General features: G+C 48.7%; 1 protein-coding gene across 1 annotated transcript in view; it reads left to right on the top strand.

Annotated features, from left to right (window-relative positions):
* The window catches only part of ADAMTS12 (ADAM metallopeptidase with thrombospondin type 1 motif 12), a 207,559-nt gene that overhangs the window by 150,642 nt on the left and 42,242 nt on the right, over nt 1-14,675 (top strand). The window contains exon 14 of the mRNA XM_081942601.1: nt 9,797-9,917. Coding sequence (XP_081798727.1) covers nt 9,797-9,917 — 121 coding nt within the window. The remainder of the gene's footprint in view (nt 1-9,796; nt 9,918-14,675) is intronic.

Genomic DNA, 14,675 nt, shown 5'->3' with positions numbered 1-14,675 from the left:
TTGCGCCGGTTGGAGGGGATGGGAGTCGGAGGCACCGTTTTGCGGTGGTTCGGCTCCTACCTCTCCGACCGGAAGCAATGTGTGTTGACAGGGGGGCAGAGATCGTCCCTGAGGCCACTCACTTGTGGGGTGCCACAGGGGTCGGTCCTCTCGCCTCTCCTGTTCAACGCATATGTGAAGCCGCTGGGTGAGATCATCCGTGGTTTTGGGGTTGAGTACCATCTTTACGCTGATGATACTCAGCTGTATATTTCAACCCCAAACCACCCCAACGAGGCTGTCGAAGTGATGTCCCGGTGTTTGGAAGCCGTCGGGGTCTGGATGGGGGACAACAGACTTAAACTCAACCCCTCCAAGACCGAGTGGCTGTGGTTACCGGCGCCTCGGTTCAGCCAGCTGACTCCATCGCTGGCCATAGGGGGCGAACAATTGTCCCCTGTGGAGCGGGCGCGCAATTTGGGCGTCCTCCTTGATGCCCGGCTGTCAATGGAGGACCATGTGGCAGCCGTGGCAAGGGGGGCGTTCCACCAGGTTCGCCTGGTGCGCCAATTGCGCCCCCTACTGGACCGGAGTGCCCTGCGCACGGTCACTCATGCGCTGGTGACGTCTCGCCTGGACTACTGCAATGCTCTCTACATGGGGCTTCCCTTGGGACGCGTCCGGAGACTGCAGCTAGTTCAGAACGCAGCCGCGCGGGTTATTATGGGAAGTACACGTTACTCCCACGTAACACCTCTCCTGCGCGAGCTGCACTGGCTACCTGTGGCCTTTCGGGTGCGTTTCAAGGTATTGATCACCATCTTTAAAGCGCTCCATGGCAGTGGACCTAGTTACCTGCAGGATCGCATCCTACCACACACGTCCCTGCGACCTATCCGCTCACACAGAGAGGGGCTCCTCCTGGTGCCGTCTGCTAGTCAATGCCAGCGGGCGACACCTAGGAGTAGATCCTTCTCTGTGATGGGCCCAACCCTCTGGAATGACCTCCCCCCTGACATTCGAACTACCACCGACCTCCGTTCCTTCCGGCAAAAGTTAAAGACTCACCTATTTCAATCAGCTGGCCTGGCACTTTCTTAGTTCTACCTCCCGGGGATTTATTCATTTTAATTGGGTTTGGGGTTTTAAAAAGTTTTTAATACACTATATACTATATTTAATATTTATTATTCTATGTACAGTCTTGCAACCTCCTCCACCTACGTATTTAATTATTTAACTGTTTTGTATGTATTTTATAACGTATTTTAGTGACTGTACACCGCCCCGAGTCCCTTTCGGGAGAGGGGGCGGTCTATAAATATGAATAATAAACGGTAGTGCCTAACGAAAGGCGTAGGAGAGGCCCAAGTGGCTGCCCTGCAAATATCCTCGAAAGGTGCTCTGGTAGCCCAGGCCGCAGTGGTAGCAGCACTGCGGGTAGAGTGGGCAGTGATACCTGACGGGGGAGTTTTCCCAGAAGCACTGTAGGCCTCAACTATGGCCAACCTAATCCATCTCCCGATAGTGGAAGAGGACACCTTACGTCCCAACGAGCCCGGCTGAAAAGAGACGAACAACGCCTCGGTCCTCCTAATGCCCTCCGTCCGTTTCAGGTATATGCGGACGGCGCGGCAGACGTCCAGCCTATGCCACACAAACTCCTGCTCCCTTGCAATATTGGGACAAAAATTTGGAAGCACAATCTCTTGGGCCCTGTGAAATGGAGAATTCACCTTCGGAATAAACGAAGGGTCCAAACGCAGGACAACCCTGTCCTGGTGGATTATACACAGATCACTGCGAGAAGAAAGAGCCCCCAATTCTGAAATGCGCCTGGCTGATGTAATGGCCACTAAAAACACCACCTTAAGGGTGAGAAGACGCATGTGTACTGTCCTAAGAGGTTCGAAGGGGGAGCCTGTCAGAGCCTTGAGGACCAGAGTGAGGTCCCAGGTCGGGAACCTATGAACCGGGGGTGGGCAAATGTTGGCCGCCCCTTTAAGAAAATGCTTAATCAAGGGAGAACGAGAAAGGGTGGGGGAACCCTCCCCCCCCCAGAATGGTGGCCAAAGCCACCACCTGTCGCCGGAGCGTATTATGCGACAGACCGTCCTCTAACCCCTTCTGAAGGAACTCCAATACGTCTGGGACGGTAGCCCTAGAGGGATCCAACCCCAACGGAATACACCACTTTGCAAACGCCCTCCAAGTGGCATTGTAAATCCTAACCGTAGACGGCCTCCTGGACGCCTCTAAGGTGGCTATAACTCCCGACGATAGTCTCCTCCCCCTCAGGATCCCCCGTTCAATAGCCAGGCGGTCAAATGAAGCCACTGAGGCCCTGGGTGATGCAACGCCCCTTGACTCAGAACGACCTCCCCTGGGGGAATCCTCCAGGGGTCCGCTACCGACAGCTGGACCAGGTCCGCGAACCATGGTCTCCTCGGCCAGTACGGGGCTAACAGGATAACGAGAGCCCTCTCTGTGACTACCTTCCTGATCGTACGGGGAACGAGGGGAAGGGGAGGAAAGGCATAAAGAAGGCCCGGGGGCCACCGGCTCCTGAGGGCATCCGCTCCTTCCGCTGACGGAGACTGGAAACGGGTGAAGAACCGCGGCAGCTGGGCGTTGTCGGGGGAGGCGAACAGGTCCACCAGGGGCGTGCCGAATCTGCTGCATATCTTCAGAAACAACTCCGACCCCAGTTGCCACTCGCCGTCGTCCAGGGTCGTGCGACTCAGCCAATCCGCCTGACGATTGGACACCCCCGAGATGTGCTCCGCTACTATCGAAGCCAAGTGTCTCTCTGCCCACAAGCCCAACGCCTGCGCCTCTCGCCAAAGGGAACGGGAGTGAGTGCCCCCCTGGCGATTGACATGGGCCTTTGTCGCCACATTGTCCGTGAGCAGGAGGACATGGCGCCCCCGCAGGTGATGACGAAAAGTCCTGAGGGCAAGTCTCGCGGCCTTCAGCTCCAGCCAATTGATGTTGTGGTGGAGATCCGAGGCAGACCAACGTCCCTGGGTCATGTCGGAGTCCATCACGGCCCCCCAGCCGAAGAGGCTGGCATCCGTCGTCACGGTGACTCTCTCGGGCTCCCAAAAGCAAGCCCCCTGTTGCAGCGCCGGGGACATCCACCACTGGAGAGAGAGCCTCACCTCCGCTGGTAGAGGAACTGGCCGCAAGGAGTTGCTCATCATCCTTCTCTGGACTGGAATCAAGGCCCACTGGAGAGGCCGCAGATGGAGCCGGGCCCAGGGCACAATCCCTATACAAGAGACCATCTTCCCCAGAAGTTGAGACAAGGTCAGGATGGAAACAGACCTTCTTTTTCTTACGGAGGAGACCAGTCGACATAGGCTGGTCAAGCGGTCTGGGGATAGGCGAACCCTCCCTGACTCGGAGTTTATCACTGTCCCTAAGTGGAGGATCTGTTTGGACGGGGACAGGTGGCTCTTGGGAAAGTTCACCGAAAACCCTAGCTCCTGAAGCCAACGGATCGTCAGCCGAAGATCCGACGTGGCTCTGGGGAGGGACTCCGCCTGGACCAGGACGTCGTCCAAGTAGCACTGAAGTCTCACCGGAATGGACCGTAGGTAAGCTGCCAGTGCTGCCAGGACCTTGGTGAACGTCCGTGGCGCTGAGGCCAGACCAAACGGGAGGGCCCGGTACTGGCAATGCCTGCCCTGGTGAGAAAACCTGAGATAGCACCGGTGAGACTGGAGAATGGGGATGTGGAGGTAGGCCTCCGTCAAGTCTACCGAGGCCATGTAATCCCCCTTCCGAATGCCCTGCAGGATTGATTTCAGGGACGCCATCTTGAACCGCCTGTAGACTAGGTAGCGGTTGAGACGCTTTAGGTTGAGGATTGCCCTCCAACCCCCCCGAGGATTTTGGGACCATGAACAGATGTGAGTAGTAGCCCTGACCCCTCTCCGGCCCCGGAACTACCTCCACCGCCCTGATGCCTAGGAGATGGGCGACAGCGAGGTCCATGAGACGCCGGCGTCCCGGGTCCCGAGCCGGAGGGAAGACCTTGAAAAAGCTCGGGGGTTTGGAGAGGAACTCTAACCTTAGGCCGTGGCGAACGGTCGCCCTGACCCAACCGTCTGATGTGATCTGATCCCACTTGTCCGCATACAGCGCCAGGCGGCCTCCGATGGGATGACTCGGGTTCGAGTCATTTCCCCCTGCGGAAAGGACGGCCGCCCCCCCCCTCGAAAGGGCTGCTTGGACTGCGGCTGATACCTAGAACGATCTTGAAAGTTCTGCCTATTGAACTGCCTGTCCTGCCTGTATGGTTGGTAACGCTGATCCTGATCCCTGTCATAGGATTTGAACTGGGTCCTGCGATAGGGATGACTACGGGACTCCGCCTTCTTGGTGGATGTAGGCATAACCTTCTTTTTATCTCTGTTCTCCACCAAAATCGGGTCTAAGGAAGCCCCGAACAAATTTGGACCTGCAAAGGGGGCGGCCACCAGGTCCCACTTGGCTTTATAATCCATCTGCCAGTTCCTGAGCCACAGGAGCCGACGGGAGGCCACAGAGGTGGCCAAGGCACTAGAACCAAACCTAACAGCGTCTAGGGTCGCATCAGCCGAATACTGACACGCTGCCATAATCTTAGCTAAATCCTGGTGAACCCGCTCATCTTGGATCGGAATGCGATCCTGAAGCTGGCGGAGCCACATGACCGTAGTTCGGTTAAAGTACGAGGCGGCAGCCGCCGCCCGCACCGCCCATGCTGAGGCCTTGTAATTCTTACGTAAGGTGAGCTCCGCCCTCTTATCCTCTGGCTTAAGTTTGTCTGCCGCATCCCCCGAGACCACTGGGGAAGAGGAGACTAGGGCTGCTATGGGCTGATCTATAGCTGGAAGCTGAATAGCCTGCACAAAAGACTTTTCCATGTTGTAGGCGCGACGGTTGTTGCTGCCTGGGGGAGAAAAATTGGAAGGACGGGCCCATTGGCTGGTAGCCACCTCTAAGAAAAGGGGAAGAGCAGGAATCTCCTCTTTATTAGTGGCCGTCGCTGAGAACATGACCATGTCTGGATCCGTGGGCGGTGGGACCGTGGGGTCCCCCGTGCCCACCTTGGTGGTCCTCCTAGCCTTCTTGAGTAATGGTTTGAACATGGCCTGGAGGAAAAGGTTAGAAGAACGAGGCGGCTCAGGGGCCGCATCTTCCTCCTCAGAGAACCCCCAATCATCCCTCCGTGCTTCCCCCCTAGAGGAAACCTCACTCATGAGGGAAGGAGAGGAAGCCCTAGATCTGGACCTACTAAAGGGAGTAACTCGACTGTGGTGGTAGGGCCTGTCCCTTTGAGAAATGCCCCTAGAGAAGGCTGCAGAAATAAGCCTTTTGAGATTCTCAGGGAGGTGTTCTAGATCCTCCTCATCACCTTCAGTATCATAGTCTGGTGCCACATAGGCCCTGCTGGATTTCCTACCCCTAACGGGACCTGCAGAGGTACCTTCCAACGGGTCCCCCCTTTCTGCCTCTCTAGTCCCCAGGGAAACAGAAGGAGAGCGAGCCTCCCCCCCCCCCCCCGCTGCTGACTCCTATCAGATCTGCATGAGGAAGCAGAGGAAGAAGAAGAAGGGCTGAACCCCCTGGCCACAGGTGGGGAAGGGCAGGAAGCCACAGGGCGTGGAGATCTGGATCTAGGCCCAGGATCCCGGGCCTGTCTTTTCTCAGCTCTTTTGATGACCTTCTCTATAGCCCTGGATCGCCTGAGCTCATCCCTTTGCAGAGCTCTGGAAGGTCTGTCCTCTGCCGAAGGCCTAGAAGCCCGAGGCCTAACAGGGGGAGTGGGTTCAGCCTTATCATCGCCTGCCTGAGACGGCAAGGCCTGCTGAGCCTCAGTTCTATCAGCCATCGCCCCACTCACGTGCACCAAATGAATTTTGAAACAGGAACAGCCCTTCAGCTGGTGGGAATCGCCTGCTCCGGGCCTCCGGTAGACTACAAACTGCACGGCCACGTTGTATCCAGCCTCTCCGTGCTGCAATGGCCAGACACGTGATCCAAAATGGCTGCCGGCTTCTTTGGGCGGTCCCTGGCAAAAGCGCGCCTAAAAATGGCCGCCGACCTCGCCCTTAGCTTCCTCTGCCTGCGGGCGGCCGTTTGCACGCTCGCCGCCCCCAGCGGCACCAAAGAAAGACACTGGAGCTCCTACTCACCAGGAGACCTCCAAATTCAAGAAAAAAACGGCCCCGCGCCGCCGCCGCGGGCTGTAACCGGCCCCGGACTGCAAGAAATTCAAAATGAAGCCGATCTGTCGCTTTCGCGGTGAAAAGCCCCGGCGCGCTGCGACTTTCTCTGAAAAACATGTGCATAGCCGTAGGGTCGCCCGGCACGCCCGAGACACCAGGCATCAGTCCGGAGCGACCTTCGAGGCGGGGGGAGGAAGCCAGTGCCCCCCCTCTACTGAGTCTCCCAGCCTTCAAAGGGCAGCGAACAACAGCCCTGCAAGGCAGACCCACTACAAAAAATAAATTTTCTAAAGGTAATCAAATTAAAATACCAAATTTACCAAGATCAAGTATTATACACTGACTAACTAGAAAACCATAAACACTCCTACTAGGAACCAAACCTGAGTCTTGGACCGACTGAGAGGAAACTGGGAACCAACGGGAGAAGCCGAAGGTTAAGAAGTTTTCTCTCAGTCAAATGGACCAATCAGGCTGTAATAACCCTTCTGTGACCCCTCCCTCCACTCTACTGGAAAACAGGGTAGCTGTTTAAGTAGGTCATCGCTTCATCCTCCCCTACTTTCTTTGAAATTCATTATGGAAAATAGATTTCATAGGAATGACCCACAGGACATAATCAGAGATTTCTAGTTGATATTTTAATTCTCAAAAACCTTTTAAAATACATAGCTTGTTCAGTGGCAGTGGCTTTAATTAGATTTGGATTGGATGATTTTTAGAACGGGATGGGAGTTTTCTTTTGCACCAATAGACTGCAGAAAACCTTAGTGGTACAAATTGCTAAGTCTTCTCCGCTTCATGACGTCCCATTTCACTCAATAAATTTTTGATGGCCCCCAAATAACGGGGAGGTTGAGTTGAAGCTCCATACCCATCAAATGCTACCCATGTCTGCTGAAAGTGGCAAAATATTAAATGCTAGCTCTGAGAAATTCTATTCTTCTAATGTCCCAGACTCGCATTTTCCTGATGACCTAGAGATGGAATCTGCCTATTTTTGTCATTGCAAAACCACCATAATAGTTCTAATAATAATAGTATATTCATTATTTTAGATCAGGGGTGTCAAACTCAAGGCCCAGGGGCCAGATCTGGCCTGCAGGATACTTAGATCTGATCCGTGGGGTTGCTCTGGAAACAGCGAAGGATTGGCCCGCTGTACTTCTGCCGGTGAAAACGGACTCCCAAGCTCCATTTTTGGCTGCCATGGCCTCCTGCAACCCTCTGTCAGTGAAAATGGGGCAGGTGGCCCTCCTGAGCTCCGTTTTCACTGGCAGAGAGTCACAGGAGGCTGTGGCAGCCAGAAACTGAGCTCAGGAGCCTGTTTTCTCTGGCAGAGTGCTTGGGCCACCACAAGAGTGACGTTGAGCTAGCCACATCCACCCTGGCCCCTCTAGGGTGGGGTTTGACATCCCTGTTTTAGATGATGACTGCCAAACAGAGTAAATGTTTCAGACTTCTTAATGGAGCTACGGAAACATAAATCTGGATGGCAGTTTATAAGGTAACAATTACTTTATTTTGTATGATTTCAAATTGTGAGATTGGTAATGATTACTGAGAATAAAAGGCATTCTCTTCAGATCAATCCATGACTGTTCTTTGGGTTGAAATAACGACATCTAAATAATATAGTAACTAACCCAAACTACTAATTCAAATATTTATGAATAAATGCTAACGAGTCAAGACATATCGTGAAGCTGGTAAATTATTAATCTAAAACCTGCTATATTGGACAGTCCAATAATTTGAAATTCCAAGGTCCAGTCATTAAACCAATCAACAAAAGCTCAGAAATTATTAGGCAAATCTTGAAAGGTTTTGTTCATTTTATCCATAAAAGTATATATGATCTGACATGAGAAAGCTAACATTTCCTGCATTTTTATCTGAAAGCTGATGAAAGATTAGCTTTACACCCTAACATCAATTTCATGTGAAGGCATCAACATTTTGCAAATCAACCTTTTTAAAAACTAAGTTTAAAATTTGATGGCTGCCATCCTGGGGCATCATAGGAAGACACACCATGGCTTTTTTTAAATTAACTCTGGCTATATAATATTCCTGGAAAGATGAAAGAAAGAAAATGTGCGGAGGTAGCATTATACTTCTGATAGTATATAGTTGTGTCTTCCAGTATACTCCTCACACACCCAATCTAAAAAAGCTTCAAGAGAATTAATGGTTCTCAACAATTTGGGTCATTTTACCAACCTCGGAAGGATGGAAGGCTGAGTCAATCTTGTGCCTGGTGAGATTTGAACTGTCAAATTGGAGGCAGCCGGCAGTCAGCAGAAGTAGCCTGCAGTACTGCATTCTAACCACTGCGCCGCCATAACAATTTCTCTTCTTTTTAAAAAGGTCTTTCAGTAGCATGTTTTTCATTCTACTGTGAAAAGTGAGACCCAGAATGATATAATAGTTAAAGTGCTGGACTATGAGTGGGGTGGCCCAGAATATAGTCTTTCCTTAATTATGGAAGCCACTTTAATCAGTCACCCCTCTAATGAGAGCCAGGCTCTGCAACGAAGGGTCTATGACAACTTGCTGTAAGAAACCTTATCATGACCATCTTGCTACAGGACAACTCGGTGCGGGACAAGAGTTGCAGTAATATCAACGAAATGGTGGAATGGGATCTTTAAAGAAAGGATGCGAAAGGAGGGACAGAATGAAAGGTGAAGGGCAAAAATTAAAATAATTTTTATTTTATTTTAAATAATTAAATAGAATTGTTAAATTGTCCCTCGGCGAGTTGGCCATGGCGAGTTGACTGTGATGAGTTGGCTGCAGCAAGTTGGCCATGGTGAGTTGGCCGTGCTGAATTGGCTACAGTAAGTTGGCTGTGACAAGTTGTCCCATTTCCCAGCAAACTAATTGGCCAAAGAACAAAGCCCCTCGTTACATCATGCACTGGTAGCTTCTCTATGTAAACCACATGAGTGCAATGCAAAACAAGGGCACATTGAAGCTAAATGAGACAAATATTAAGACCAACATTTTGCATAAGAACTGGTAGGGAAAAAGTAGGATCGTTTTTCTCCAGGATGATAGACAGCCCCAAGAAACGGGAATATCTACTGCTCAGGGTTGAAATGTGGAGTCCTGATGCTTTCTGAGATTGGTTTTTTTGTTGCAGACATGTCATTATCCAGACCAGGTATCCTTATCTGTGCTAACATCACCATCAATGTTACACACATTTCTGAAGTTTGCTGTTGAGTTTGGCAAGTCCAAAGTCAAGAAATAGAACAGGTCCATCTGCAATATTTTGTCCAACATACTGGCATGCTTGAACTGGTCAGAGTGGTGATGTACTTGGGAGAAAGTTACTTGTCTTCATCAGTGCTCCTTTAAACATATATGAGCTCCATGTCTGTGGAGATTCTCAGTCATCCAGGACAAAGGTGCTTTTTCAAAAATTCAGTTTTTAGGACATATATGAGCTCCATTGGTAAATAGGATGTAAAGTTAAGAGTAAAGTTATTTTTAATTTATATGTAATTGATATTTTAAAGAAAAAAAATACACATATCAATCCTGACAAACACATGTAACATTTATTCTGAAAAAGGCTCTTTTTCTTTTAGACTGTTGGCTGTGATTATGAAATTAATTCCAATGCTACTGAAGATCAGTGTGGCATTTGCTTAGGAGATGGATCTTCTTGCCAAACTGTGAAGATAACATTCAATCAGAGTGAAGGATTAGGTAAAGAAACTTTCCCTTATGCTATCAATTTACTTTACCCATTTCAAATATTCTGTAGGAAAGTATGAACAACCAGTCCAAGAAGAATAAATCTTGAAAACAGCCCAGAGGAAAGGTAGGAAAATAGTATTTCTATTTGGTTTTCTCCCCATCTTTCCAATCAGATGCTCGTATTCTTCATGAAAACCCTTAATGTTCTAAAACATTAGATCAGGAGTATCAAACTCGATTTCATTGAGGGCAGCATCAGGGTTGTGTTTGACCTTGGGGAGCTGGGATGGGTGTGGCCAGGATGAATGTGGCCAGCTTGACATCACTCATATCGGGGGCGCCTGTGGTGGCCCGAGTGCTCTGCCCATGAAAACAGGCTCCCAAGCTCCGTTTTTGGCTGCCATGGATTCCTGCAACCCTCTGCCAGCAAAAACGGGCTCCTGAGCTCCGTTTTCAGCTGCAACGGCCTCCTGCAGCCCTCTGCCAGCGAAAACAGAGCTCGGAGCTCTGTTTTCGCTGGCAGAGGGCTGCAGGAGGCTGTTGCGGCCGAAAAAGGAGCCTGGGAAGGCCGCACAGCCCTCCTGAGCTCCGTTTTCACTGAAAGTGGCACGATGGGCTGGTCCTTCTCTGTTTCCAGGGGGAGGCAGTGAACCAGATTTAAGCACCCTTCTCTCTTGGTACCGGTAGTCCTCAACCTACGATGACCATTGAGCCCAAAATTTCTGCTATGAAGTGAGACATTTGTTAAGTGAGTTTTGACCCATGTTACAACCCTTCTTGCCACAGTTGTTAAATGAATCACTGCAGCTGATAAATTGGTAATCTGGTCTTGCTTCCCCGTTATCTTTGCTTGTCAGAAAGTTGCAAAAGATGATCACACGACCTTGGGACACAGCCAAGGTCATAAATATGAACCAGTTGTCAAGCATCTGAATTTTGACCACATGTTCATGGGAATGCTGCAAAGGTCACAACAGTCGCAAAAAACAGTCGCAAGCCACATTTTTCAGTGCCATTGTAACTTGGCCACTAAACAAATTGTTGTAAGTCGAGGACTACCTGTATATTATTTTGCCTTTTTAAAAGTTGGCAGGTGCAGAGGAAATAAAAAGCTGAAAAATATGAAGTAATGTTTTTAACGGTAGAATCGAAAGGCATTTGTAGTTATTTTGTCATCATCTATTCTCCCCCACCTCACCATATGGATTTTCTATAGTTAGAGAAAGGGTGGAATGTATGGTGGGAGACGCTGAAAGAATTAGGGCAAAGGGCTGTACTATTTGACCCTGTGCTGTTTGGTGAACCAAGCACAGTAATTGCAAAATAAACGGCTTATCTAGAAATATTTCTGAAGATCTAGTAGCCCAAGCAGTCAAAGAAATGCATCAAACGGGGATGCTCATACAAGTATGAATAAAATTTCAGCATCCAAATCTTATCACATTAAATGAAGTGCACTACATTAAGCAAAGCTTTACTAGGGCTGCCCTGTAATTATGCTTAGGATTTATCATCCAAGAGGAAAAATAGCCCATAATTATAGCTTTTGGAAATGGAGGGTCTTTGGCATTACTACTTTTCTTTTTTGATGTGGGTTTGTCAGTTTCTCTTTGCTGGTCTATTGCAATTAGATTCTTGGTTTATTGTTATTATTTAAAAAGGGGAGATGAAAAGGTCAATTCTCTTCCTTCATGTCAGATTTAATTACTACACAGGCCACAGAGGATCTCTGTGAAGGAGGGAGGGAGGGAAGCAAGAGGAGACAGAGATCAAAGTTCATCCGAAGCGATGCACATGTGCACACAAAAACACATACTCCGTGTGTCTATGAGACACAGCAAATCTGATCAAAATGAACTCCACTGAAGGAATAACACGTTCTACACAGGTGACCCTCGACTTACAACAGTACATTTAGTTCAAAGTTACAACCACATTGAAAAAAGGGTTAGGGTTAGGGTGAAAAAGTGCTATTTTTCTTTTAACTTTTTAAAAAAACAAAATGCGATATTGTGCTGTGGTTTAATTTATGTAGATTACAATTACTTGCGTCTCTACATCTTGATATCTCATTGATGATAGGGTTTGCCTCAATTTCTGCACAGCCTGGAAGGTAGATCTTTATTAATTATTTTATTACAGCATAGAAATTGAGACTTTGGTTGAGAACATTTTTGTTGTTGCTGATAGTTGCGATGTCTTGTCCGACCCATCGCAACCCCATGGACAATGTCCCTCCAGGCCTTCCTGTCCTCTACCATCCCCCGGAGTGCATTTAAGCTCACGCCGAATGCTTCGGTGACTCCATCCAGCAACCTCAATTTCTGCCGTCCCTGTCTTCTTTTGCCCTCAATCTTTCCCAGCATTAGACTCTTCTCCAGTGAGTCCTTCTTTCTCATTAGGTGGCCAAAGTATTTGAGAGACTATTTTACGTATATCATAATTTGCTGGTGCAAACGTACACATGCTTCATTGCTAGTATATCCCAGTAGATTTCAGATTTTGGCCACAAATCATTTTTGAAAGATTACATGCATATTTAATTGCCTTCGCTGGCAAAGTGTTGTGAAACCTGCGAGAAAAGAAAATAAATTCTACTGAAGTAATTTGCTATGTTGGACCAACACTAGCTTGGGAAGGCAAATGGATGTATATTTTATTATGTTCTGGCAACATTATGTAAATGCTTTAGTGGAAAGTTGTAGACAGCTGTAGATCAATGATTTATTTGTTATGACATTTTATTCAAATTAAAATAAAATAATGAGGATATTCTTTGGGGTTTTGACTGAAACTCTTGATGTCTGCTACATGCTTTACTGCAATATCAGTTCAGATTAGCCATAAAAAAAGTTAACTACATGATCTAATTATGCAAACAGACAAGACTGTATTCACCTGTCATTGGACTAGCAATGCAAATTATTTCCTTTTTACTCAAAGATTTTCCTGGAGTTGAGGATTATAGCCTGTACCCATTCCCTGTACCCATAAGATGCTCCGAAGTATAAGATGCACCTAGATTTTGGGAAGGAAAACAAGGGAAAAATATCTGCCTCTGCCTCCCAGCAATTTGCCTCCTTGCAACAAACAGTACAGACCAGTGGTGGGTTCCTGCCGGATCGCACCGGATCACGCGCTCCCTTTCGGCGATGAACCCGGAAGTACGTTCTTGCCCCGCCCCTGGCGACGGGACGACGCTTGCCTGCGCTCCACCAGTTCGGCTGGGACTGGAGACGTTTCCTCAGCGGAGCAGAGCGCCTGAAAAGGACGCAGGCTCAGCCTGCCCGCTCCACGGAAGACATTGCTGAGCAGAGAAACGTCTCCGTTCCCAGCCGAGCTGGTGGAGCGCAGGCAAGCATCGTCCCGTCGCCAGGGGCGGGGCAAGAACGTACTTCCGGGTTCGTCGCCGAAAGGGAGTGCGCGATCCGGTGCGATCCGGCAGGAACCCACCACTGGTACAGACAATATACACTGTTTGTAGTGTTATATTTCAGACTATACTTGTACAGATGCTGTTAAAATGTGCTTTCTGGAAGTATAGTTATTCTCTGCTATTTAAAAGAACAGCACTTTTTAAAACAATAGCACTGGGGCTCTTCAGATCAAGCATTTACTTTAAAAAGCTTAATTTGTTAAATTTCACTTGTTAAGTTGTCTAGAACAATAATAAAGTAATCTTTAAAAAATAAGTCTAATACTCTGAACATTCTATAGGCATTTATAGTTGTTGACTTACCTCCTTGCAGCAAACAGCTTGATTAGCACAAGAAAAAAAATCTGCCTCCTAGCAATTTGCCATGTGGAGCAAACAGCTAGTTTCACTTTCAATTTCTCCCGGTCATCAGCTGTTAGAAGCTGCAGAGATTGCTATAGATCAGTGATGGCGAACCTATGGCACGCGTGCCACAGGTGGCACGCGGAGCCATTTGTCAGGGCACGTGAGGCGCTGCCCTGTCAGCTGGCCAGCGTGCATGTGCGCGCTGGCCAGCTGAGTTCACCCTTTATAAAAGCCATTTTTCGCCCTCCCCAGGCTCCAGAGCCTTTATAGGAGCCTGTGGAGGGCAAAAAGAACCTCCCCCACCCCCCAGAGGCCCTCCGGAGGTTTCATGAGCTTCCCTGAAGCCTCCGGAGTGCAAAAAAATGTAAATCAGGTGACCATGGGGATGCTGCAGCAGTCATAAGTCTGAAAACAGGTCACAAGTCACTTTTTTCAGTGCCACTGTAACTTTGAATGATCACTAAATTAACCACTGTAAGCTGAAGACTACCTGTATTCATTACAAGCCACTGGGCCTGACTTGGATTAATGTCCCTCAAGTGGTCAATAAGAGTTCTTAATAAGCTGCCTGTCAACACTGAAGCTATCCTGGCCGAAGCCATTTTGACAGCTTCAGTGTTGCCACACTGGAGCTGAGGGATAGGGAGGGGGGGTTCGAGATAGTTGGTATTCTGTAGCCAAAACAAAATATTTTCTCTTGGGAACCAAGGACATTCTCACATCTGATCGGAGAAAGGTGGAGTGATGTCACCAGGTCCACGTGACTGATTGTTTTGAAAAAGTGACAAAAGGTTTACTTTTAATTAGGCGGTAACCACGGGAGCCTTCAGAGTCGGTTTTCACCAGATACGTGCCAATATGATATCTCTAATAAAGCTATTCTTTGAGGAATCCACCAGCCTCGGAGTTTTGCTTGCTATGGGTCTATTACTTGGAATCTCGACACTGCCTTTTGGTTCAAGCCTGGTTTAGGTGTTGGGTCAGAG

Source organism: Natrix helvetica, assembly GCF_964273705.1.
Source record: "Natrix helvetica genome assembly, chromosome: 2".
In the NCBI taxonomy this organism is placed as follows: Eukaryota; Metazoa; Chordata; class Lepidosauria; order Squamata; family Natricidae; genus Natrix; species Natrix helvetica.
Note: the sequence above shows the minus strand (reverse complement) of the source record. Positions and strands in the feature narration are given on the sequence as shown.